The sequence below is a fragment of the Cibotium barometz genome, chromosome 8 (genome assembly GCF_041138505.1).
Source record: "Cibotium barometz isolate CiBa-2024 chromosome 8, ASM4113850v1, whole genome shotgun sequence".
NCBI classification, from domain to species: domain Eukaryota; kingdom Viridiplantae; phylum Streptophyta; class Polypodiopsida; order Cyatheales; family Cibotiaceae; genus Cibotium; species Cibotium barometz.
The window spans coordinates 58,902,847-58,927,264 of NC_141053.1; the positions used below are offsets into that span (position 1 = coordinate 58,902,847).

Here is a 24,418-nt window from a genome sequence, read left to right on the forward strand (position 1 = left end):
TCCTCAGGTCTGATCTTCCCATAACAAAATAATTTTTTTATAACAGAGTCAAAAACCCACAAAACAAAGAAACAAAGATGTGGCATTTTTATACATCAAAAACTTGCCACTTCATTACTTTTCAGGCACAACATACTTCAGGGGTAAATGCTACCTTCTACGGGCTGAAGGCACCAACTTATATCCGTTGGACACACTTCACCATCTTTCAGTAATTTTTCTTACGACGATGGCTTATGGCCGAGGGCCCATACGAGTTTAGCTATCTCCAGGACACACCCTCTCCTGCACACCTGTCTTCTCCAAAACATGTACCTGCCCCTGCTCCTCTAGCATATATCTGTATCTAGATAGCCACACCCACATCCCGTCCCCGGGAATACAACGTGTGGATTTTCAGGGTGCATACCTTACCACGAGACCTGCCACATTACAATTTCTTCTTGGAGCAGAAAATATCATGGTCAACATGGCCCAAGTGGTCGACCTAGAAGAAGACGATTGGGAGGTGAAGCCAACTCGATTGTGGTTAGGAATGGCCCACCACAACAAACTTTGTCCAAAAATTAGCTCTTGTTGATATAGGGGCTAATTACAATTCGATGTCATATGAAACTTGGCGTTCCCTTGGGGAACCCACACTAAAAGAAACCCCTGCCACTGTCACAACATTTGCCTCACAGCATGTTCATTGCATAGGCACAATCACACTCTTATTCCGCATTGAAAATAATCCCTTGGAAGGAATGTTTTATGTGATGCCTGTAGGAACAATGTGTGAAGAGATCCTCTGGGGCAGAGGATGGATGGGACATAACCGATGCAACATCGACTGGGATGCACGGGCGGCCCTCGCCATCCCAAAGGGATCTCTCATCTACCACGAGATCAGTACATACCCAAACCAAGCTCCTTTGGTTACTGTGTCCGACCTGCAACACCGACATATACTCCTCAGACACCCACTCCTTCGCCACCGGCTCCAGTCCCGGTCCCTTACTCTCTCCTCCTGGTCGTCCCCGCTACACCGGATGGTCTATTCCTGCTCCCCCTTGCCAACCTCGCCCCGACCTTCCTCCATGGCAGCCATTCGCTCTCCTGGCGATGGCTCTCACTATGACACAACAGCGCCAACAGGAGCTGCAACAAAGCAATCCAGTTCCATCCCTTACCATGGCGGATAAACCCATCATTGAAGACGAACCTATTCTCACCCGATGGCAGCAAAAGATGCAGAACCAGATGGCAGCTATGCAAAGTCAATTCCAGAAGACTTTAGAGACCCTCAAAGGCAAACATGCAAGAGATGCAACCTTTGTATGGCTGTAGGGCAAGTATGGGGCAGCCCATACAGGCTGCCCAGCCCTCAAATTGTTTGCAAAAGCATTGTCTAGCCCATCCAGAATCAGGCGCATGATGCCCAGCCATATATGGAACAATGCGCAGCATTTTATGGAATTTATGTGATTTTTTTCAGCTTTAAATGCTGAAATACTCAGTCGTGGGACATTTAATGTTGGCCGACTGCTCTAGGTGGAGTAGTATAAATAGGAGAGCCACAATCCCATTTGTGTTATCTCATTTCTCACCAAGAGCTCAAGCATAAAGGGGCTAGAAAAGCCAAGAAGGTGCTAAGTAAAGGGGTGAAGGACTGCAGGTCAAGGGCACGGAATTCCCAGCCAAGAAAGATCAAGGATTTTTGTATTTTCTTTCAGATTTACATCATTCTAATAAAGCAAATACACCATCCGTGGTGGGGGCCCTACAGAGGGTATTTGGGACCCAATACTGTGTCCTCTCCATCTCTCCCTCTCTCTCTCTCTCTATTTTTTGCACATCTTCATTCAGTTTGTGCGTTAATTCCGTCACGAAAAGAGTGCTGATTTCTGAGCTTTGAAGTTACCAATCTTCTCCGAAGCTTCCGCATGTTACAGTTACATCAGTATGATCCTCTCATCAGTTTTCGTAGCCACACCTTACAGTTTGTCAAAGATGGTAGGGACATCAATCTCCAAGGTGTTTGCGATCAACCCTCCACACCAACCTTGTCCGCACTACAAGCAAAGCAATGGGTTTGAAAGGCCAATTGTTCTTCGACACTCTTAATGGTTTATTCTACAGAGAAGACAGTGCCTGACCAAAATTCCAAGGTGGCATATTTGGCCCAACCCTCCTTTGCCCCACACTTGGATCTGTTTCATGCGGAACTACCCCCAATGTTGCCTCCTCGATATCCTGTGAATCATCCGATTGATTTACTTCCTGGCAATTCGCCCCCGACTCATGCTCCATATCGAGTCTCTTTTGCTAAATCCCAAGAAATTCAACGCCAGTTAACGGAACTCTTGGACAAAGGTCATATTCGTCCTAGTAAGAGTCCTTTTGGTACACCAGTTTTGCTTGTGAAAAAGAAAGATAAGTCAATGCAACTTTGCATTGATTATCGTGCCCTCAACAAACTAACCATCAAAAATAAATATCCTCTTCCTCGGATTGATGAATTATTTGATCAGTTGCTTCATACCAAAGTATTTTCCAAGATTGATCTCAAGTCCGGATATCATCAGATCCGTATTCGTGAAGGTGATGAGCACAAGACTGCCTTTCGCACAAAGTATCGACATTATGAGTATTTAATCATGCCTTTCGGGTTAACCAATGCCCGGCAACTTTTATGAGTCTCATGAATGACCTCTTTCAATCATTTCTGGACAAGTTTGTGATTATTTATCTCGACCATATTCTGGTATTTAATGCTTCAATGGATGAGCACAAAAAGCACCTACATCAAGTTTTTCACGTTTTACGAGATAATGCACTTTTTGTTAATCCAGAGAAAAGTGAATTTTTCAGGACATCACTGGAGTACCGTGGGCACATCATTTCAGCTAATGGCATTTTCGTTGATCCTAGGAAGATACAAGTTATTCAGAATTGGCCAACACCACAAAATATTCGTGATGTCAGATCATTCTTGGGTCTTGCCAATTTTTATCATACAAAGGTCTTTAAGTTTTCAGAAATTGCAACATCTTTATCTGAACTTTTCGATCTCGATAGATTTCCTGAGTTTTCTTTTTACAATCCCTGTGAGTATAAAACGATAGAAACTGTAACAGCCTGTATAACCAGTCGACCAGCTCCCATGCACACAGAAAAGCATCCGCCTACAGCAAATCTGGAGTTCCACCTCAACAATAGAGTTCCTCCGCCAACAATAGTTGAAACGTGTGCTTTTTAGGTCCAAAGTGGGGCACCTACATGCAGATGGCCCAAATCTTGTCCGGAGCCCATCTTTTGGCCACTGCGTGTATTAAATAAGTCTTGCCTAGTGTGTACAACTTAAAAGTTGTCCGGTCACTTATAAGTGTGTGAACCTGCACCCATAATTATAAATCATAAAGCTGTAAATTGGGTTTTTAGGGATACTTACCACCTGCAAAACACATGTAGACCACCTGTCAATCCCAAACAGGTGTGCACATTCACGTCCACAAGGTGCCCAAGCGTCCCCGCCCCATGGACAACGCAAACAAATCTCACGCATTGTCCAAGCAAACCAGACAAGTCATCCAAAGGTAAAATCAAAGTCATGCACACACGAGTGCAGCTAGACTAGAAGAAACACCCATCTGCTCAGTTGTATCAGCTAAAATGTCCAGGGCTCATGATCCTTCCGAAACCTTCCCAAAACATAAATACAGAAGACCTCCAGGATAGCTAGTCCCAGGGAATCACATCATGTCAAGCTCCATGAGCCATACATGTACACCATGTCAAGCTCCACAAGCCACACGTGTACTATCATGTCAGGCTCCATGAGCCATACATAAACTGTCATGTCAAGCTCCATATGCCACACACACCATGCAGGCTCCACAAGCCATACATGTATGTCATGTCAGGCTCCATATGCCACACATGAGCAGTAGAAAAACAGAAGCTATGAGGAATTAAAAGGTGTTCACATGACTAAAATGTCCACTCATACTATGATATAGCCACGGTTCCCACACTCAACATCTAGCCATCAACCCGAGGCTTCCACCATTGTATCCCAAAGGTTTTCAACAAACATCTAAGACCATCAGCTCTGTTCCTTCTTCATTGCCATTGCCTACAGAGTGCTCTTCCACCACAAGAAAATGAGGGACAATGTTGTTGTCATCACCTCCCTTGCCTTTCTTGCAACACGAAACACACAAAGCATGCATGCCACTCCTTGCCGACTTCATCTAGCATGTGACCACACCATGATGTCTTCTACCATGACAGGAAAAAATCTATCAACGGTTTCTCATACGACTCCAGAGGAGGAATTTACTGGACAGAAACCTTCCGTCTCTCATTTTAGGGTTTTCGGTTGTGATGCCTATGTTCATATCCTTGATTTTGACATATCCAAATTTGATCCCAAGTCCAGGAAGTGCAAATTCCTTGGATATAGCTCTCATTCCAAAGCTTACAGATTATGGGATCCGGAGTCGTGATCCTTGGTGATTTCTCGCCACGTTCACTTTGTTGACCCCTCGGATGATTCTCACTCTCATCCCGAGCTTTTACCATCGAGGTCCCTTCTCCTTCCTCTGCCACCCCAACTCCACCATCAACTTCTTTGATTCTCATCTCTCTGAAATGGAAATTTGCACTTCCTCGACTTGAGATCAAATTTGGATATGTCAGAATCAGGGATATGAACATCGGCATCACAACCGAAAACCCTAAAATGATTGATAAGTACAAGATTACAGTCATATGAGCCTACTACAACTAAAGAGGCTCTTGATCTTCCCGAGTGGCGGGCAGTCATGGAGGTCGAGATTGATTCCATTGAGAAGAATCGTACATGGGAGCTTGTGGACCGACCTCTACATCAACAGGTCATAGGGATCAAATGGGTGTTTAAGACCAAGTTTCATGTTGATGGATCTTTGAAAAAACACAAAGCCAGATTGGTTGCGAAGGGGTACTCTCAAATTGAGGGTGTGGATTATGAGGAAACTTTTGCTTCTACAACCAAATACACCACCATTCAGACAGTTCTTGCTGTTTCTACTCGTGAGCACTAGCCAGTTTACCAAATGGATGTCAAGTGTGACTTTCTTAATGGTGACTTACACGAGGAGGTGTAAGTTGAACAACCTCAATGTTTTCAGATTCCCGAACACGAGAGTAAGGTGTACAGATTGCACAAAGCCCCTTATGGTTTGAAATAAGCATCCCAAGGCATGGTATGATAAGATTGATGCATTCTTTCTTTCCCTTGCATTCCAGAGATGCTTTGCAAAAAACAGCAATCTCTATGTCTTTGCTCAGGATGCTTTGCTCTATTTCATTGTCTTATACGTTGATGATTTGGCTCACATCTTCCTAAGATTGAACAGCTCCAGGCAAATTTAGTTCTGACCTTTGAGATGACTGATTTAGGACTTCTCCACTACTTTCTTGGGATGGAGGTCTATCAATCTTTTGATGGAGTGTTTCTTAGCCAGTACAGATATTTGTAGCAGCGTTCTCAATCTGTTTCCTTCCACTCCTCGACATTCACATTGGTATGCTGCTCTAAGAGTTCTCGGATACTTATTCGGTACCTTGGGCTATGGTCTCTCTTTCAGAGGAGGCACTAAGTGTCACATGCGGAAGCTTCGGAGAAGATCGATAACTTCAATGCTCAAAAATCAGCACACTTTTCACGACGGAATTAACACACAAAACTGAATGAAGATGTGCAGAAAATAGAGAGAGAGAGGGAGAGATGGAGAGGACACACTATTGGGTCCCAAATACCCTCTGTAGGGCCCCCACCACGGATGGTGTATTTGCTTTATTAAAATGATGTGAATCTGAAAAGAAAATACAGAATTCTTGACCTTTCTTGGCTGAGAAATCTCTACCCTTGACCTGCAGTGAATGGGAGAGAGAATTAGGGTTAGGTTTTCATATGGGAGACATACACAGAGAGAAGGGAGAGAGAGAGAGAGACATATGTGGGGATAAGTCAACTCATGAGAGATGAGTGTGTGACTCCCCTATCACACATGTGTATTGCACTAGTACACATAGTGCACTTAGTACATTAAAAGTACTAAATGTACTATGTACTATAACTTATGGGCTTGTACACACTACAAGGGTGGGCATAATGCCTTTACCCCAACAACCTCCCACTTAAAGGCAAAGTGCCCTTAAATGAAGGAAAATAAAAAATCAGCATGTACATGATAATATACAAGGCCATATCAAGGCTGAAACTGGCCTCATCCAATGCCCATCAAGTGTCTGCAATGAGCAATCCTCCGGAGGCAAACTCTTTGTCAACAGATCAGCCGGGTTGTCATCCGTATGAATCTTAACAAGCTGAATTTGCTTGTTCTCTATCACCTCTCTGATGAAGTGATACTTCACATCCACATGCTTCGTCTTTGCATGAAAGACAGGGTTCTTTGCCAACTGGATGGCACTCTGACTGTCACAATGCAACAATGGAATATCCCCTGTATAACCCAAATCAACCACTATCCGAGATAGCCATAATGCCTCCTTGCAAGCCTCTGTGGCTGCAATATACTCGGCCTCTGTAGTAGATAAGGCTGTGCACTTTTGCATCCTGGATATCCATGACACAGCACCTCCTGTGAATGTAAACACATAACCGGTAGCAGACTTCCGGTTATCTGGATGACCGGCAAAATCCGAATCCGTGTAACCATGCACTAATGCATCCTGTTTGCCAAAGCAAATGCACATATCCTGTGTGCCCTTCAGGTATCTCATGACACCTTTCACTGCTTCCCAATGCTTCTTGCCAGGGTTGGCCATGTATCTAGAAACCACTCCCACTGCAAATGCAATGTCCGGCCCATAGTTGCCAGGCGTTTCAGAAACGGCAGGTATGAAACGGGTTTCATACGTTTTGAAACGTTTCATAAAAGGTAAGAAACGGGTAAAAAAAGGTTTCATACAAAACAAAAAAAACATGTATATTTTTTACTTGAAATATACAAAAGAAAAAAATATTGACAGAACTTTTAAGAGACCACATTGAATTCATTTCAATAAAAACAGAATACATGTAAGATATGATGATATCACAAATCACGTGGGTGATCACTGATGACTAAACAAAAATCAAAAAGCATCACCACGTGGGTGATGATTCATGACTCTAAATCCAAGATCAAAATAAATAACATGTCCAAAGTTCAAACTAAATAACATGTCCAAATAAAATGATACTGGCAGCTGCTAGCTACTATCTGCATCCTCATGCTCATCCTCATCTGCATCTTCTGCCTCTGCAGCCTCACTCTCAAGGTCACTGCCGGTAGCCGAGTCCTCAAAGGGCTCATCCTCTAGAGGTGCAAGTGCACCACTAGTACTAGCCTTTCGAGAAGATCGTGTAGTGCGAGCCGGAGCCATCTCCTCATAGAGCATAGAATAGATGTCTCTCTCCTCCTGAGGAATGTCGGGAATCTCCTTGCACTTCATGATATCAATCTTGTCTGGATTCACTTGGCGAGGCTCAATGGGATGACCCTTTTGTTCTAGCAATCGGAGATTGCAATGACAAAAGACAAGCCTCTCCAATTGTGCTGAGGACAGTCTATTTCTCTTTTTCGTGTGAAAAAGAGCCCATGTACTCCAGTTTCTCTCACAAGGCCCTGAACTGCAATCCTAGGAGAGAACTCTCAGTGCAATCCGTCTCTACATTGCACAAAAAAGAATGTTAAGTTAGAGTCAAAAAGACAGTAGCATTTGAATGTAGATTTTGAAAGAATAGGACTCACGAGACAAAGATACAAGATTCAAGAATCAAGAAACCTTACCAAGTTGGGTGTCCCAATACCGTATTTCTCCCACCAAGACACTGGCTCCAACTGTGTCTCCCTGAGCAATGCAGTAGCTCGCCCAAACATATGGCTACCGTTGCGGTAAATGAGAAGCTCATCCTCGAGCTTTCTCATCAGCTGTATATCACCTCCCACTCCCACCAACTTGGTAATGTACTCGATCCATCCTGACTCTAGCTCCTCATTGAGGTATTGCTCCTCATTCCTCCAAAGGGGATGCAAAATGTGAGCAACAGCATGGATTGGCCTATGAAACCAATCCCAACGCCGATTCCAGATCTCCTTAATATCTTGAACTCTGCATGTAACATGTGACACACATAAGAGATCAAGATTTATAAAATAACTCAAAGACTAAAGTTAAAGCCCAAGGGTGAGCACCTGTCACGCGACAAGGTAGTGAAATCATTGAGAGCTTCACCAATTTTGTCCATGAACTCATAAAGCAGCCCAATGGTACTTCCCTCCATGTCTGTGAGCCGAAGGACACTATACATGGGCTGAAGTGCCTTCACAAGTCCCTCTGCATCCTGCCACCAAGTATCTCTCATGACCATACGAGAGAATGCTATAGACTTGGGCTCATCCTTGTCCTCCCATGCTGTCCATTCACGACACACAACAGTGCGTAATAAGCCATGTCGCACTCTCACTAGTCTCTCCACCACAATAAACATATATGCAAACCGAGTTTTGGAGGGCTTTAGAAGCTCAAGATCACTATTGGCCCTATACATGCTCAAAACCTTTGGCCTCTTTGTGACAAAGTTCACCATGGTAGATGCAGCTGAAAATACATGGCTCACCCAATCAAGCTTTCCCACATCCTCAATCATCAAGTCAAGGCTGTGTGCTGCACAAGGTGTCCACACAATCTTGGGGAACTCCTCCTCTAACATCCTGCCCATGGATACACAATTGGACCCATTGTCCATGATCACCTGCACAATGTTATCAGGCCCAATTTCATTGATTGCCTGGCGCATGTGGGACATAATGAACTCCCCTGTAACCACTATCCCTGGCACCGATGCATCTATGGCACGAATGAACATTGTGCCTTTGCAGGAGGACACAAGAATGTTGTACACATTTCTCTTCCGCGCATCTGTCCATCCATCACAAAGCAAAGTACAACCATACTTTGCCCAAGTGGCCTTGAGAGGCTCCATCTCCATCTCCACAGCCAGTTGCTCCTTGCGAAGCTCAGTAGTGCGCAATGTCTCGTAGGAGGGGCCATCCCACTCACACCCAATGCGCGAGATAGCTCTCATTGCCTTCTTCCATCGAGGAGTCCTGACAATGTGGAAGGATAATCCACATTGAATAAACAACTTCATCAACTCCCTCGTTGCCTCTTTCATGGCAGCCTTTTGCATCCCTGCCTGTACATGTCCTTTCTTGAACACTGGAAGACTAGTTCTTTTGGCTCGAGGTGCCGAGCTAGAACCACCTGCAACCTCACCACTGGTATCTTCCTCTCTGATACTGCGAGTCCTCTTGGAGACACTTTGACGTGCTTCAGGCTCTCCCAGATTGGGGATATCCTCAAGGGGGATACCTAGCTGCATGGCCTTCCAAGCCTTGAGGCTATCATAGATTTCTTGTGGCACATGCTTACATGGCCCAATGCCGAAACCCTTTGTTTGTGAGAAATGTGCCTTCAACCTGGTGACACTGCCATGGTGCTTATCAGCACAAAAGTTGCATTTCCACTTTCCGGAGCCTGAGCCACCATATCTAGACTCGAAGGTGACATTGTTCCAAAGAGAATCACCTGTTCGAGGCATCCTACAAGACGAGGATAAATGCAGATTGTTGGCCCTGCAAGTGCGACACCGTGTAAGATATGCCATAAATATTGATGGAAGAGAAAAAAGTGTGCTGTTTTGTGAGTTGTGCAGAGAAAACCAACTTAAAGCAAAACAGGACTTTTCTCCTTTGGAAGACCTCCACAAGGCCCAAGGACACCAAGGAGCTGGGGGTCAACAGATGCGATGGAAGGACAAGAAGGATGGCACGCAAATCGGCGAACTCGCATGCGGTGGCCACTGGGAAGTGTGATAATATGCGCCGTATGAATCCAGGAAAGAAACGTTTTTTAAGGTTTTTAAAAACTGCATGTTTTATGAAACGCGTTTCATACTGTACGAAACGTTTAGAAACGTTTCGTACGTTTCAAAAGTGTATAAAACGCGTTTCTATGCAACACTGGTCCGGCCTAGTAGCAACCATGGCATACATGAGACTGCCACAAGCTGAAGCATACGGAATCTTGGCCATATCAGCCCTGCCACTATCTGACTGTGGGCTGTCCATAGCACTGAGTTTCACATATGGAGGCAAAGGAGTACTAGTCTTCTTCCCCCCGTCCATATTGAACCTCTGCAAAACTTTGCCAATGTATTCCTTCTGAGACAAATACAACCAATGCTGATTTCTGTCCCGAAGTATCCGCATACCCAAAATGTGATTTGCATCACCCAAATCCTTCATATCAAAGGTTTGATACAGTCTCTTCTTCAAGGCATCCATCTCCTTACGAGATTTCCCGGCAATCAACATATCATCAACATACAAGATGAGGATCAATAGACTGCCATCCAAAGCTTTCTTGGTGTATAAGCAGTGATCTATGTCACTTCTCCTGCAGTCCTGGGATTTCATGAATGTATCAAATTTATGATACCATTCCCTTGGTGCCTGTTTGAGCCCATAAAGACTCTTTTTCAGCTTGCATACAAGCTTCTCCTTTCCACTTACTGCATAACCCTCTGGCTGTTGCATATATATCTCCTCATGGAGATCACCGTGAAGAAAAGCAGTCTTCACATCCATCTGAATCAAGTCCAGATCATCATGAGCAACCAAAGCTAATACAGCTCTAAGTGTGGTCATTTTGACCACTGGAGAGAAGATCTCATCAAAGTCCACACCATATTCCTGCTTGAAGCCCTTAGCCACTAACCTGGCTTTGTACCTTGGCTCTGCATCAGGTGCAACTTTGAGCCTGTAAACCCACTTGCATGGCAAAACCTTCTTGCCTGTAGGCAAATGCACCAACTTCCATGTTCCATTTTTGTGCAGAGAATCCATCTCTGACTTCATGGCACGCTCCCAAAGAGCCTTGTCTGCCCTCTGTAAAGCCTCCTTATAACATGAGGGCTCCCCACAGTCAGTAAGCATCAAGTAGTCAACCCCTGGAACAAACCTGTCAGGGGCTCTGGAGGGTCTTGTGGACCTCCGTACCCAATGACCATCATTTGCAGGTTGCTGTCCAGCCTGCATATCACCTATTGGTGGCTCCTGTTCCATGCCATAAGGCTGAAAAATCATGCCCGATATCTCCTCTAACTGTGGTATATCCATAGGGATATCTTCTGCCATGTCTGGCTGTCCATTTGGACCATTTTCAGCACCATTTAAGGGCTGGTTTTGCTGCTGTAATGGCTGATTTACAGCCCTTGGTTGTTGTCCATGATGTCCATCATCATCAAAGATGACTCTGCCAAGCTCCTGTTGCCTTGCAGGCTCCTTATACATGCATGTTTCATCAAAAATGACATCATTGCTGCGTATAATCTTTCTATTCACGGGATCCCAAAGTCTATACCCCATTTCACCTCTGTCACCATATCCTAGGAATATGCATTTGTGAGACTTAGGATCAAGTTTGGTGCGCATTTCCCTACGTATGTGCACGTACGCAACACAAACAACACTCTCAAGTGCTTGTATGACGGAGGCTTCCCTGTCCATACTTCCTCTGGCACTTTCCCACCAAGCCTCGTGTTCGGTGACCTGTTTATAAGGTGAACGGCTGTCATAATAGCTTCAGCCCAAAAACCATGACGTAATGCAGCATGTGACAACATAGAACGGACCTTCTCCTGAATGGTCCTGTTCATCTTCTCTGCTGTCCCGTTTTGTGGAGGATCATAAGGAGTAAAGAGCTCCCTCTTGATGCCTTTAGCATCACAAAAGTCCTGAAACTGTTTGGACATATACTCTCCACCATTGTCGGAACGCAAAGCCTTCAATGTTTTGCCAGTTTGATTCTCAACAAGAGCAACAAACTTTTCAAACACTGAGAATGTATCACTCTTCAAACGAAGAGGATAAACCCACACCTTGCGTGTGGCATCATCAATAAAAGACACAAAATATTTTGCCCCTCCCAAAGAAAGCTGAGGCATCTCACATACATCTGTATGCACAAGCTCTAACTGAGCATCTTTCTGTCCAAGAGCTTTCTTGTGGGGGCACTGCAGTTGCCTGCCATATATACAATGCTCACAAAACTGAAAACTTGAAAACTTTAAAGAAGGCAAGTAACCCAAACGAGACAATTGCTCCATTCCTTTGACACTCATGTGTCCCAACCGGCTATGCCACATAGAGATTTCCGGCAGCTCGGTTGCATTTACATTAGCATGGTGACAAACACATGCATGCATGATATAAAGAGTGTCCACCTTAGAGCCTCTGGCAACAACCAGTGAGCCCTTACTAATCTTCCACTTTCCACAACCAAATGTGGTAACATAATCAGCATCATCAAGCTGTCCAGTAGAAAGCAGATTCTTCTTGATCTCAGGCACATGCCTGACATCATGGAGCATAAGCTGTGAGCCATCTGAAAGCACAAGCCTCACATCACCTCTGCCAAGAATCTTGCATGCATGGTTATCACCCAAATAAACTACTCCTTCATTGCCAGCAGTATACCTGAAAAACAAGTCTCTGCAACCTGTGACATGAAAGGAGGCACCTGAATCAATGATCCATGAGTGCATACCATGACCACCTGTAAGAAGTGAATGGGCATCGAGTGAAGACGTAAATAGGACCTCATCCTCACTGTCACCTGCATGTGACACATTGATTTCTTCAATCTTGACTCCACTTTTGCCCTTTGGCTTTACATCTTTGGCTTCATCTTTGTCTTTGTCTTTGCCTTTTCCCTTTTCCTTTTGATCATTTTTCCATTTGTAGCATTGCTTTTTAATGTGTCCCTTCTTGCCACAATAATGGCATTCCAAGTCCTTTTTGGAGCGGGACTTGCTCCTTCCCCTTTCTTGGCTTTTACCCCTTTGCTGGGATCTCCCACGTGCATTCATTGCATTGGACTTTCCAACAGAGTTGTTTTTCCTGTTCATCTCTTCTTGAAGAAGAGCACCCTCGACATCTGCATATGACAGCATAGCATTCGAATTGCTAGTGGCTGTCCTGAATGTGTCCCAACTCTTTGGCAAAGTGCATAAGAGAAAAGTGGCTTTGAACTCATCGTCCATTGCCAACTTTTGATTTATAACTTGGCTGACAATACCATTAAACTCATTTAGATGGGCTGCCATAGACGCCCCTTCCTTCATTTGAAGACCTATGAGTTTCTTCAGCCAATACACTTTGCTTGAGGCACTTTGCTGGGCATACAAGTCCTGCAATCTCTGCCACATTCCCCAAGCTGTCTTCTCTTCACGAATGCTGAAAAGTAAAGAGTCTGACACAGACAACATGATAGTAGATCTTGCCAGCTCATCCATATCTTCCCACTCTTCAGCAGTAAGAGAAGCGGGCTTCACACCCCTTTCTTTGATAGGCTTGTGCTACTTCTTCTAGAGCAACACATTATAGCACTGGGTTTGCCAAATATCATAGTTATGTGAGCCTTCAAGCTTCTTGATGTGAAGCAATGAAGACCTCTCACCTGTGGTTGCCATAGCAATATGCAACCTGTCAATGCCTGACTCCCTGCAAAATGTGCAAACAGTGCACCAAAAGCACACAAAGTGCTCACAGTTGTTCTCCCAAGCTTTATCTCCCACTGCAGAAGCACAAATGCAACTCTAATCCCACTTTATGTGATGAAATCACCAAAATCTGGTTGCTGTAGATTTAGGACAGCACCTTAAATGTGCTCTGTTGCCCTTCCAAAGTACTGTACAACAGTACCAAGTGCTCACATGTGATGTACCAAAACCTATACCGGCAAGTACAACAGCTGAAAATGAACCTTTTGCTCACTCAAATCAATGTGCAACCATGCCAAAACTTGCACAAAGCTGTGCCAAATCTGTACCAGCAGGTACAGTAGCAATAAATGCTCTCCTGGCTGTCCAAATGAGTGAAAATCAGACTTTTACAGTCCCGAACACTGCATACAACAGTTCCGAACAGAAATTGGGCAAAAGCCCCTTGACTGCAAGCTGATTTCTGAGGATTCAAGGCATAAAAGTCTTGCTTGCTGCTTTGCCAAGCTTAACAAGCATAAAATCTTGAAAAGCCCCTTGATTTAAGATCAATTGCTGATCATACATGCATAGTTTCCACGAGTTTCGGAAACGGGGGTGCGGAGCACGGCGGGAAACGGAGTTTCGGAGTTTCGGCCTTCGGGAAGAAACGGGGAAACGGAGTTTCGGTTTTAGGGTTTAATACATACATATATAATTAATAAAAACATTACAAAAGCTTGAAAAATACATCTTTGCTCAAGTTCAATGTCAAAGACTCAAATGATAGATCAAAATTCAGAAATGACAACTGTAGGCTCAAGGCTCAAGCCTCAAAAGAGTCAATACAAAACAAGATCCATCATCCATCATCCATCATCCATAATCCATACGTATAGACTATAGTAAATACAAAACATGATCAAAAAATATCCATGTGGCTGGCAGCAGCTGTTGGCATGACAAAATCCTAGAGCTAAGTGCTCCAAAAATCACTCATCAAGATCATCCATGGAGGAGTCATCCTCTGACTCATGAGAGTCAGGCTCAGATGAAGAAATGGTCCTCTGCCTCTGCTGAAGTGGAAGCGATGGATCCCCCCCTTTGCTTTGAGAATGGGTGGTGCAGCGGGTGTTGTGGCTCGGCACTGTCAGTCCGAGCCATGTTACTTAACTTACTTGTGCGGTTCGAGGTCGGGAGACTCGGAGAGATTCGAGAAGTGGAGGCTATTTTTCTGGTCCTGCAGGCTACGAGCAAGGTGCGACTCCTCCTTGCTTGGTAGAGCTTAGATGGCAAAGGTGGAGGCCCCAAGTAGAGGTAGAGGGCGTGGTAGAGGGCTGATGTGGAGGTAGAGGGATAGATGGGTAGAGCAGCTCCAAACAGGCGGCGGAAACAAGCGCGCAAAATGCTGGCAAAAAACAGCACGCGGGTTTCTAAACCCTGGAAAAATAACACCTTGGAAACGCCGTTTCTGGAAACGGAAACGTTTCCACGTTTCGGAAACGTTTCGGTGGGCCAGAAACGGCATTTCTGGAAACTATGCATACATGGTACATTGACGCACATGAAGGCATCCAGAGTCTTCACGGTGCTTCCCCCTGGCCACATATACATCCAATACATGAAAGCCCCTTGATTTACAGGCACATTGAGTGCTTGTAAGGCATCAACACATTGCCCAAAGCATCAAATGCGATTGCCTGCATGCAAATCAATCCAATCGGCACAAAAGCCCCTTGATTTGCACTGCAATTTGCTGCAATTTTGCCCGAATGTGCGATTTCTCACATCATACAGCATGTATGAGTGCTTAATTGCACAATTACATCAAAAGCCCCAAATTTTGACATCCAATTTCCTGCAAATTGATCCTGATTGTGACCAATGTCACCCAATTTTGCCAATTTTGCTCAAAATTGAGCAATTTGGCACTTGTACCTGCTCAATTGATGATTGTACCTGCTCAATTGCAAATTGGACATGCAAATTCCAAAAAATTGAAGCAAATACCTCAGGTAATTTGTGATTTTCTACAATTTGCAGGCTGAATGTATGATGTTGATGCTGTTGCAGAAAAGGGGGCGTGGATTTTTGCTGTAGCTGTTCTGGTGAAGGATTCCTCAGGCGATTTCTGATTGCAGGAAAGAAGGGGGGTCGTGATGATGCTGCTGCTGTAGCTGCAGATGTACGGATGGCTAGGCTGCGCAGCTCTCCTCAGCAGGCACCGTATGGGCTGCGTAGCTCTCCTCGTGGGCAACAACGGGGACACGTAAGTGTTGTTACGCTTTGGAGAAGGTGACGAGGAGCGAAGCGAAATTGCCCACACGCGATGAGGTCCGCCCGCCAGCCTGTCCGCCCAACGCGAGGGCACGAGTCGCCGATAAAATCCTGCCCGACTCCTCCAGCTACGCTTGAAAGGCTCCACGATCGCCTGCCTCCCCTTCGCACTACGGGTATGGACGTGTGCTACCCAGCGCTGACACCCCTGCGCTACACGTTGACTCTTCGCCTTCTTCTCCACCTGCGCGTGGGAGATCTGAGGGCAGCTATGGTACCCGCACTGGTACCTCTGGCTCGGGCTATGGGACCACTTCTACAACTGGTTCGGGCTATGGCACAGCTGCTGCTGCCCCTGGCTTATCCTATGGCAGCACTAGTGCTAGTGCGTTAAGCTACAGTACCCCCCAATCTCCCCAAAACCCTTGCCACAACCGGCACGGTACCAACCTATGGCAGTACCCAATCAGCACCCAGCTATGGAAGTACTACAAGCTCTGATACCAGTTGAATGGGAGAGAGAATTAGGGTTAGGTTTTCATGTGGGAGACATACACAGAGAGAAGGGAGAGAGAGAGAGAGACATATGTGGGGATAAGTCAACTCATGAGAGATGAGTGTGTGACTCCCCTATCACACATGTATATTGCACTAGTACACATAGTGCACTTAGTACATTAAAAGTACTAAGTGTACTATGTACTATAACTTATGGGCTTGTACACACTATAAGGGTGGGCATAATGCCTTTACCCCAACATGCAGTCCTCCACCCCTTTGCTTAGCAACTTCTTTGGCTGTCCTAGCCCTTGTATGCTTGAGCTCTTGGTGAAATATGAGATGAAACAATGGGATTGTGGGCTCCTCTATTTATACTACTCCAAGATGAGCAGTCGGCCAGCTTAAGTCCAGGCGGCCAGTTCCCTTTCTGCCCACGACAATAAAATCAGCATAAATTCTGAAAATAACACATAAAAAGCTGCGCTTCATTCCCTAGATGGCTGGGCTTTATGCGCATGACTCCTTAGGGGTTGGGGCATAGTCTTTAGGCTGTTTGAGGACTGGGCAGCCTGAATGGGCTGCCCCATACTTGCCCTTACAGCCTGTATGCTTTCCCCTAGTCTGCCCCTAGGGCTGTCCTACAGCCCCTCCATGGCTAGTGGGTTCAGCCAAGGCCTTCCTGGCCCTCATGGGGGTGGTTTCACACCATCCCCATGCCCACTCTAAGACTTGGGGTAGCCCTATGGGCTGGCCCCTTGTTCTAAAAGCAAACCCTAACTAACTACAAAGTGATCTGGCATCCGGTACCATACCAGGTACACAGAATCACTGACATCATTCCAAAGGGAGACTCACAACGCGGACTGGCACTGTTTCATGTGCAGGACAGTGCACACCTGACCTTGGGCTCCTGTGTGCAGGACAATGCACACCTGACCTCGGACGACTGAGATGGATCCCTGGCTGACTCGTCACGAACTGGGCTCACATGGGACTAGTTCACCATCCTAGGTCCTGCACCTTCTGTACAGATATGTCTACGTGGCATCCAAGTGCGGGATGCACGTGACACTGAGCTTGTTGGATACTCTGATGCTCATTGGGCAGGTGATCAAGATACTCAATGATCTACTTCTAGTTATTGCTTCTCTGAATCAAAAGGGTTGTAAACAAAACAGCAAATAGCCTCCTCTCAAAAGCTGTGCACAACAAGAGGAGAGAAAGAAGAAAGGAAGGGAGGGTGGGAAAAGAGAAAGAGAGAAAGAAAATCTCTCAAGAACCCTGTTCTCAACACCCAGAAGAGAGCTTCAGTCTCCAACAGCAAAAACGCAGCAGTCCGAAAGTATAGATGCAGCTCCAATCAAAAAAACGTAGAAATTTCCTGCCTATAGATCAACGTTTGGCTCTGATACCATGAAAGAAAGAGCAAACACAGGTTGTAGGCCCAAAACACAAGCCACCCCACCCCCCCCCCAGGAACTTCTCTATTCAAATAGAAGCTTTTACAAAAAACCAAGGTGCAAGTGCAATCTTGCACCAAACTTTCCACAAAGCGTCAGCAAGACTCTTGCCCAGATCTCAGTCTAGAGCCAAGATACAAACAGCACCAAAGCTGTGCAAAACTGTCCCAAAACAGTAACATAATCAGCCCCAAACATGACCAGAATGGAGAGAAGAAACTAGTAGCTGTAGGACCAATTCTGTACGGCTTGTGTACGACCAGCTGAGGGAGAGCAAGGAAAACAACCAATTGCTGTCAGTTGTACGGCCAACGCTCGAAGAAAACCGAAAACAGGACAGCTGCCTATTTTGGTGGCTGCTGTGTGCAGCCAGCGCAAGGATAACCACAAGCTGCACCTGCTGTACGGTCAGCGCCAGGATGAGAGAGGGAGAGTTGCGCCTGCAGTGTACTGCCAGCGCTGAAGGAAAGAGAGAATTGCTGTCGACCAGGAAGAATGGGTGCCTGTTGATGAAAACAACCCCCTACCTTGCTTTTATAAAGTCAACCAGCTCTACTTTTGGGTTGTGCTTTTCCTTGCTGCCAAAGGTGGCTGAGTATGCCCAAAATATAAGTTTTTGTGCTTTTCCCAGCTTGTAGTGTTGGAATATATATCATCTCCAGAGGGTCTACATGTACCTTTTCATGCTTGGACTGGTCAATTTTATGAGGCTCTCCATTGGCATTTTTAGCAGATATTATTTAGGTTTTTTCTACCATTTTTTAGGCTTTTTATAGCATATTTATGCTACATGATAACTGTCGGCCTACAGCTGGCTCCCAAAAAGGAGACATAAAGCCTAATCTAGACTTCAAGGGTCCTATCCAAGACCTGCCTCCATATGGGAAAGAAATAACAAACAATGAGTAATGTTGTGCCTTTTATAAGCCCTTGGCAGCCAGGTCATCTGCTGTTGGCCAGCTCCAATGGACACCAAAAACACCTAAACACTACCGAGCTGAGGTAAACCTCTGCAATGCCTGGCCGACTTCATCTATGTCCAACCTAAGCTTTTCCTGAGCCTCGCTGTTAGCAGTCATCTCCTATCTGTACACTATGTCAGGGCCTCTGTTGTGGGTGTGCCCGCCCATTTTAGTGTCTTCCCATTTTTCCTCACTCTCCGTGTATTTTTCCCTTTTTCTGGAGGTGTGTTTGGGCTGTCGGCTGCCTTCAGGTGCTGCCCGACTACTCTGGTGCTACTCGACCTGTCCCTCAGTACTGGCTAACTGCATGCTCTCTGGCCGACTGACCTTTTTGCTGGTCGTGAGTGGCCGACCAGCAGCCTGGGGCCATATAAAATGGCCCCTTGCCCCCACACTCCACATTGTATATTTGCGGGATTTTCTGTGGTGTGTATAGCAAAGTTACACAGCTTCTCTCTCTCTCTTTCATCTGTGTCTTGCTCTCTACAACAGTTGTCTTCATTTCCGCGGTGCATTCTGACATGGTATCAAAGCCCCAGGTGGCTTGAAGCTTGGAGACAGTGGGACGTCGAGGGTTTGCTAATTTGAGGTGCTGATTGGAGATTGTTTGGGCTGTACAGGACTTGGAGATCAGGTAGAAGGCGGCCATTACCGTTGGATAGCCACCTTGCATATTATTTGCAACCTCTTCTTCTTCTTTTTCCCACCCACCCTCCCTTCACAAGACCTTGTGAACCCTTGAGATGGCTGACTTGCTTGAGATGGCTGAGAAGCACGTGAAGATCCCAACACTCCCCATGTTCCCGGTGGACCGACCGTACAGGTCTGCAATACCCGACCGTACCTACTGGACAGAGCTGTCCTTGTCCACCTGTACCTGTCTGTACAGGTCTGCGCCTGCGCCTGCAACTGCCTGTACCTCGTCGCCCTGCAATCACCTGCGCTAGTTGATGTGCAGCAGCCCGTACCTGCTGTCGTACAGCAACCACCGCCTGTACCAGCTGTACGGAACTGCACCGTACCTGACTGTACATGCTGTCCGTACCCTGGTCGCCAACACCGCCTGTACCAATCGCCAGTCAATCTGCAGCCGCCTGTTCTGTACGGCCTGCAGCCAGTGTTCTGTACGGCCTGCAGCCACCTGGTCTGTACGACCTACTCTCCACGCAGCAAAACCTCTCTATGCAGCCAATCGACTCTTTTTCCCTTCTCCTCCACGCAGGTAGCTTGCACGACTTCTCTCCAAAAACAAGAGAGAGAGAGAAGAGAGAGGCGTGTACCTCCAAAAGTGGAGTTGCCCCTTTCCCAAAAATATCCTAGTGGCCCCTTTCTAAAATTTATCAAACTTCCTAAGGATCACTTATGCCTAGGGACCACCCAAGGTTAAAACATTAAAAATAATAAATCCCTTGGTCCCCCTTCACACTTGGGGATGTCCACACATATTTCTATTTGTCCGGGCACCCAAATATGAATCATTAAATATTTATCTTGCTCACCAACCACCATGCCCACACTTGTGCTGTTCCACTTTCACAGGGTCATGACATACCCCCCCCCCCCCCTCCTTGAAAAATGGCAAGCGTCCTCGATTGCAATCTGGTGATACAGCAAAATATCCAAAGTGAAATGTACAGTATGGCAAGATCAGCGTCCCAATCTCTCTAAGCCATGCATATGTAACAACATTCACTGCAAACCAATGGTATAGTAGTAGTCCAAGTTGTATACCACTGTGAACCATACATAACCACAATATCCAATGTGACTAGTACACATATATCATAGAAGTCCCATAAACAGATGTATTGTCAGCCATCAATACCTTCGGGTGAGACAAAAGCTGCACCAAGCGACCTCTAGATGTCATATTAGCCTGTCTATATCAAGGGAGTGGAGGTGCTACCCCCCTCTTGAGCATCAGGCAATGCTCCAGACCCATGCTCTGCTGAACCTGAATGAGCCGTAACAAGAGTCGGCTCCAACTCAAAGGCATCGAGATAAAGCTGCAAAACCTGAGGTGAATCTATTAAGTCACCTTCCTCCATCCACTTCGCATCCATCGGTGAATAGTTCTTGAACTTCACAAGATAGCGACGGGAAACTTTACCTCGTACCTTTCTTTTCTTATGTGCCAATATCTGCTCTGGAATAAGAACCTCATCAAGTTCCTCAACTTCCAGCTGAGCCTCATCTGATACATCCTCAGGCACATCCCCACGGAAAGGTCTAAGTAGACTCACATGAAATGCATTGTGAATCCTCCAGTGATCTGGTAGCTTCAAGCGATAGGCCACCTCACCAAGCTTTTCCAATACCTGAAAAGGTCCATAATAGCGCATGCTCAACTTAGGGAATAAGCGCTCTTTACCCTTCATTTTCTTGAGCCTAGCTTTTTCAAATCACAAAAGAACCCAATCACCCAATGCAAACTCTAATGCACGTCCGTGACGGTCTGCTGCTTTCTTTTGCTTTTGCTGAGTTTTCTGGAGTGCCAACTTAACTCTCCGATAAGCTTCATCCATATTCTCCACATACTGATCAGCCTCAAAGATCTTATCCTTTGTGTGCAAAATAGGTGGTACCTTCTTCCCTCCTTCCACAATCTCAAAAGGCGCCTTGCCCGTCAAGGTATGGACTGTGTTGTTATATGCAAATTCCACCAAAGGAAGATACTTTTCCCATTGTTGCTTGTGCTCTGACACATACCACTTAAGAAGATCTAACACTGTAGAATTAGCCTCTTCCGATTGACCATCTGTTTGTGGATGAAATGAAGATGAAAACTTGAGAGTTGTACCCATATTGTCAAACAACCCTCTACAGAATAAACTCGTCATCCGTGGATCACGGTCACTAATGATAGACGAAGGCAAGCCATGATACTTAAAGATGTTCGCCATGAACAACTTCACCATATGATCAACTTTGATCGTCTTACGCACGGGAATGAAATGAGCCTGCTTACTGAACCTGCATATGATAGTCCAAATGCCATCATTCCCCGTTTGTGTACGTGGAAGATCAAATATAAAATCCATGGCAATGCTCTCCCATGGTCTATCTGGAATAGGTAAAGGCTGAAGTAACCCTGGTGTCTTTTGACGGTCAAACTTCACCTTCTTACATACGATGCATTGCCTAACAAAAGCATCAACATCTCTTCTCAAGGTTGGCCAATAAAAGAAAGTCTCAACTGCTTTTACCGTGGCATCAATACCTCTATGACCCGCATACGGTGGAGCATGACTTTCAATCATAACCTTGAGTCGTAATTGCCTGGTAACACACAGTCTACCATGCATCAACAAAAAACCATCCCTAAGAGTATAATGATCGTGCCGTTGACCCTCAGACATCTGATCATACAACCTTCCAAAGTCCTCATCATGGGCATACTGCTCTTTCATCTCATCAAGCTCATGATGATAAGCAAGTGAAACTACTGAGACCTGTGGCTTGCGTGACAAAGCATCTGCCACAACATTCTTTTTGCCTTCCACATGCACAATCTGGAAGTGGAACATAGACAAAAAGTTGGCCCATCGCATATGCTTCTCAGAAAGTTTAGTTTGCGTAAGGAAATATCGCAAGGTCTGATGATCTGTCTGCACAGTGAAATCAGCCCCAAGCAAATAGTGTTTCCATGTAGAATGAGCATGAATTACAGCCAACATCTCTTTCTCATAAACCTGCAGATGCTTCTCGGCATTCTGCAATATACGACTCTCATAGGCTATCACATGTCCTTCCTGCATGAGAACTGCCCCAATGCTGTTTCCACATGCATCACACTGGACAACAAAAGCCTTTCGGAAATTCGGTAATACCAATACGTGATCCGAAGTAAGCTTTTCTTTAAGCTTTTTAAAGGCTATAATTTTCTAATCAACCCATCGAAACGGAGTTGCCTTCTTTGTTAAGGCATGAAGGGGGGAAGCAATCTCAGCAAAATACCGTATGTACCGCCTGTAGTAGGAACACAATCCCAAAAAGCGGCGTACATTATGCACGGTCCTCAAATCTGGCCAATTAAGAATTGCTTCCACCTTAGAAGGATCCATACGGACTCCATCCTTAGACACAATATGCCCCAAGAAGTGTATCTCTTGCAAGAAGAACTCACTCTTCTTGCCATTAATGACCAGCCTATGGTTCCGGAGTTCTTCAAACACAATGGCCAAATGCTTCCTATGCTCCTCCTCAGTGTGTGAATGCACAATCATATCATCAAAGAATGTGCCCACAAACGCTCTATGAGGCCAGAAAATCCTGTCCATCATTTTGTTAAATGTGGCAGGTGCATTTGTCAAACCAAAGGGCATAACCAACAACTCATATAACCCAAAAGTGGTTCGAAATGCTGTCTTATGCACATCCTCGGGTCTAATACGTATCTGATGATACCCGCTTTTCAAGTCTATCCGACTAAAGACTGTGAAGCCCTCTAAGCGGTCCAATATGTTATCGATCCTCGGAATAGGGAATCGATTCTTGATGGTATTCTTGTTCAGCGCCCTGTAATCAATACACATGCGCCAAGAACCATCTTTCTTTTGCACTAAGAGCACAGGTGAGCAAAAGGGTGATGAGCTAGGCTGAATCAACCCTTTATTCAACAACTCCTGTACCTGACTCATAATTTCTTCTTGTTGGGCTGCACTAACACGGTACAGCGGTCTATTTCGTGGAGTACTACCCGGAATTATTAGATCAATAGCATGATCTTCTGGCCTTTCCGGAGGAAGTTCTCCCGACAATGACTCGGAAAAACAATCTTGAAACTCACATAAGAAATCAGTCCTGTCTTTATCTAACGTAGACAAATTAGATTTAGACTCATCATCTTTTGCATCCTTTACAAAAATCAAGTACGCGGAAAGATGCTTTTTCATTACTGATGAAATTGCGGAAGCTGATACAATAGGAACAGATTCCCCTTTAAGCCTTACATCCAAAACATGTTCTTTCCCTCTATGAGTCAAAGTAATCTTCCTTTTGTATGTATCCACCACCGCATGTACTCTATGGCACCATGGCATACCCAACAAAACATCACATCCATCTAGTGGCATGATGAAAAACTCCTCGCTGTCCACATAACCCTGCACATGAAGCCTGAGCTTCCCAATAATAGGAGTGACAGGTTCTGCATGCCCAGGACAAGCCATATTAGCCTCATACAAAGGCCCCATCTCCTCTGCACGGATCCCCAATCGGCCAGGAACTAACCCTACAAAAGGTTTTGGTTTCTTAGACTTAGGCTCTCCTTTAGTGTCAGAGTCCTTTTGGGACTTACGCTTGGGACAATTAAAAGACATATGTCCCTCCTCTGCACAGTAAAAACATTTCCGAGCATCCATCAAAGCCTGTCTCTCTTTAGGAGTTCTCTTGGGCATTGGTAACTTCTTATACCGCTTCTCTGTAGACCCTTTTGCATCACGCGAAGCATGCCCTGACTTTTCAGATCTCTTGCTTGAGCTTTTACTTCCTTTAAATCCAGATGAGACCCCAGTGAGTAACGCATTTGCTGTCATAGCATTCTCTATCATCTGTGACATATTTGTTACTCGAGTCTTTATGCAATAGTCACGCACTTTCTTGGGCAGCCCACAACAATACTTCTCCACCTGCTC

The 24,418-nt window shown here is 45.4% G+C and overlaps 2 protein-coding genes across 2 annotated transcripts in view; both read right to left on the reverse strand.

Annotated features, from left to right (window-relative positions):
* LOC147636482 (S-adenosyl-L-methionine-dependent methyltransferases superfamily protein) overlaps window positions 1-24,418 on the reverse strand; it is a 76,758-nt gene that overhangs the window by 41,491 nt on the left and 10,849 nt on the right. The window lies entirely within an intron of this gene.
* On the reverse strand, window positions 7,567-9,687 carry LOC147636483 (uncharacterized). Its single transcript, XM_086801938.1, has 3 exons — window positions 8,232-9,687; window positions 7,827-8,148; window positions 7,567-7,704 (listed from the first exon to the last, which is right to left on the reverse strand). Exons 1-3 carry the CDS (start codon window positions 9,638-9,640, stop codon window positions 7,675-7,677), a joined length of 1,761 nt encoding a protein of 586 aa, XP_086658064.1. The 5' UTR covers window positions 9,641-9,687; the 3' UTR covers window positions 7,567-7,674.

Bases quoted from the DNA above. Each gene is read 5' to 3' on its own strand.
- LOC147636483 (XM_086801938.1), bottom strand. From the start codon at position 9,640: ATGCCTCGAACAGGTGATTCTCTTTGGAACAATGTCACCTTCGAGTCT. The intron at 8,149-8,231 runs GTGCTCACCCTT...TGTTACATGCAG, and splicing joins ACTACCTTGTCGCGTGACAG to AGTTCAAGATATTAAGGAGA. The intron at 7,705-7,826 runs GTAAGGTTTCTT...TGTGCAATGTAG, and splicing joins GTATTGGGACACCCAACTTG to AGACGGATTGCACTGAGAGT.